General features: G+C 35.0%; 1 protein-coding gene across 1 annotated transcript; it reads left to right on the plus strand.

Moving 5' to 3' along the window:
* The first annotated feature begins 1494 nt into the window (after positions 1-1494).
* On the plus strand, positions 1495-2421 carry LOC110259472 (olfactory receptor 4A47-like). Its single transcript, XM_021084740.1, has one exon. The coding sequence runs from the start codon at positions 1495-1497 to the stop codon at positions 2419-2421; it is 927 nt and encodes a 308-aa protein (XP_020940399.1).
* Positions 2422-2911: the final 490 nt, after the last annotated feature.

Genomic DNA, 2911 nt, shown 5'->3' on the forward strand with positions numbered 1-2911 from the left:
ACAGGTTCTTTATGAAGGTAATTGAGTTAAAATAAAATCACTTGGGTGAACCTTAATCCAACATGATGGGTTTTCTCATTAGAAGGGGAATTTGCATAAAGGCATGCTCACATGGAGAACATCATGCAAACTCAGATCTGTTCATCTATAAGCCAAGGAAGGAGATATGGAACAGCTAAGTTCCCTACAGGCTTTAGGAGCACCCAACCCTGTCAACACCTTGATTTTGAATTTCTATCATCCACAATGATGTGGTGATAAAATTATATGGCTTAATCCACCCAGCTCATATTATTTTGCTATAGAAGTTCTAGTTAGCTAAAAAAGAAAATGAGTCTGAGAAGTGGAGTGCTGCTATAATAAATATCAGAAAATACGGAGGTGACATTTGGATTTCAGCATCTGCTTAAAAAGTTTTGGAATGTATGATGGAAAAGATCATAGGTTGCTTTGAAGAGCCATTTATAGAATATGAGCAATGAAAAGGGATCTTGGTGCTGACCCAGAAGGGTGCATGGATGGTTGAAGAGAAAGCACTTATCATCTAAGAGAACGTAGATATGAACATCATGAACAGAATGTTGCTAGAAATATGATGTTAAGGTGGAGGCCTCAAAAGGAAAGAAGAACAACTTATTGGAAACCAGAAGAAAGAACAATTATTGTTCTAAATAAGCAGTCCTAGCTACTATACAGTGACCTTATATCTATAACCTTACTTCACATTTGTTTTACTGACTTTTGAGTATGTAAATTGTCTTAAATGAATCCTCAGTATCACACTTTTATGACTTTGTACAAGGTGCAACTTTTCATGTTATTCTCTTCCTATCCTTTTTTGTTTTCTCCCTTCTCCTTTAAACTCAGCTAAAGCATTGCTTCGTCTGGGAAGCACTTCCTACTCCCAGCTTGATTCAAATATTTCTTAGCACAAAATGAATATGTTTATAATGTTTTTTAAATTGGCCTTATATTTTATAATCCCATCATTATATATCATGTCACTGAGATATGGAAATATACATAATATTATTCAAAATGTAATCCCAATTTTTTTATTAGAGTATAGTTGATTTACAGTGTTCTGTCAATATCTGCTCTACAGCATATGTGCCTAGTCATATATATTATCTTCCACCATGGTCTATCCCAAGAGATTGGGTATAGTTCTCTCTGCTATATGGTAGTTGCTGATTGCTTATACATTCTAAAGAGAAACGGACTCATAAACATAGACAACAGACCTGTGGTTGCAAAGGGGGAGCGGGGAGAAGTGGGATAGATGGGAAGTTTGGGGTTGGTAGATGCAAATTATTACTTTTAAAATGGTAATTCCAATTTCTATGGCAGGTTGATACATATAGATCCTCCATGGGAATTTAAAAAATTGAATTAATAAGGAAAATATTAAGCTTATAAGACTTTCAAACATCTTTTCCTTGATTTTCAGGCAAACTATTTCTAATATCTGAAATCAGTATCTATAAAAAATAAATGGAACGAAGGATCAATGTGACTTACTTTGTCCTCCTGAGCCTCACACAGAATCCAAATGAACAGAAGTTCCTATCTGTTATGTTTTTGCTCTTCTACATGTTGACTGTGGTGGGGAACACGCTCATTGTTGTGACTGTCACTTTCAGTAAGACTCTGGGCTCACCAATGTACTTTTTTCTTGCTAGCTTATCATTTATGGATGTCATTTATTCCTCATCTATTACTCCCAAACTGATTTCAAGTTTGTTCATTGGGAAAAATACCATACCGTTCCAATCCTGTATGATCCAGCTTTTTATAGAGCACTTTTTTGGTGGATCAGAGGTCTTTCTTTTGTTGGTAATGGCCTATGACCGCTATGTGGCCATTTGTAAACCCTTGCATTATTTGGTTATCATGAGGCAGTGGGTGTGTATTGTACTCTTGATGGTGTCTTGGGTTGGGGGTTTTCTCCACTCAATCATTCAGCTTGGCACTATTTATGGGCTCCCATTCTGTGGCCCCAATGTCATTGATCACTTTATCTGTGACATGTACCCTTTATTGAAACTTGTCTGCACTGACACCTCTGTCATTGGTATCTTAGTGGTGGTTAATGGAGGACTAATCTGCAGTATCGTGTTTCTGCTCTTACTCATCTCCTATGGAGTAATCTTGCACACTCTAAAGAACCTGAGTCAGGAAGGGAGGCAGAAAGCCCTCCAGACCTGTGGTTCCCACATCACTGTGGTTGTCTTCTTCTTTGTTCCCTGTATTTTCATGTATGCAAGACCTGCCAAGACCTTCTCCATTGACAAATCATTGAGTGTGTTTTATACAATCATAACCCCCATGCTGAACCCATTAATCTACAGTCTAAGAAATTCTGAGTTAACTAATGCTATGAAGAAACTCTGTAGAAGAAACATGAGGAGGATCATATGACTTTTGGGCTCATCTCCTTGAAAACTAAAATTCTCTTAAAACTGACTCACCTATTCCTTTCCTTTAAAACATGTATTGTAATGAAGAATTAATTGTATGTTTGGGTTATTAATGTTTCTGTGGTATAATTTTACCTCTATATGTAGTGCCTTGTTTATCACATTCCCTAGAAAATTGTGATACATATAAGGTGGGAGTTGCTATAGTAAAATGTTTATAGTTTCAATGATTTTTAATCAATTTATGTACTTATCTTTAACTTTTTTCTGAGACCCTTTAATTTTTTAGTTATATTCTTGCCATTTTTGTCCATTCTTTTTGTTTTACTGGTGAAAATATTTAGTTCTGTATATAAGTATATTTAATTATATTGATTATGTATAAATATATAGAATATATAGATAATAGTCTCTGTATTCAATTTATATTGTGAGTGAAAATTCTTCTTTCACAATATTTCAAAACAAGGTAAGAAGAAAAGAATGATAAA

The sequence above is a fragment of the Sus scrofa genome, chromosome 1 (assembly GCF_054392235.1).
Source record: "Sus scrofa isolate SSC_HxYL_T2T_F1_AM1 chromosome 1, Sscrofa_HxYL_maternal_Yorkshire_Landrace_v2.0, whole genome shotgun sequence".
NCBI lineage: Eukaryota > Metazoa > Chordata > Mammalia > Artiodactyla > Suidae > Sus > Sus scrofa.

Bases quoted from the DNA above. Each gene is read 5' to 3' on its own strand.
- LOC110259472 (XM_021084740.1), top strand. From the start codon at position 1,495: ATGGAACGAAGGATCAATGTGACTTACTTTGTCCTCCTGAGCCTCACA.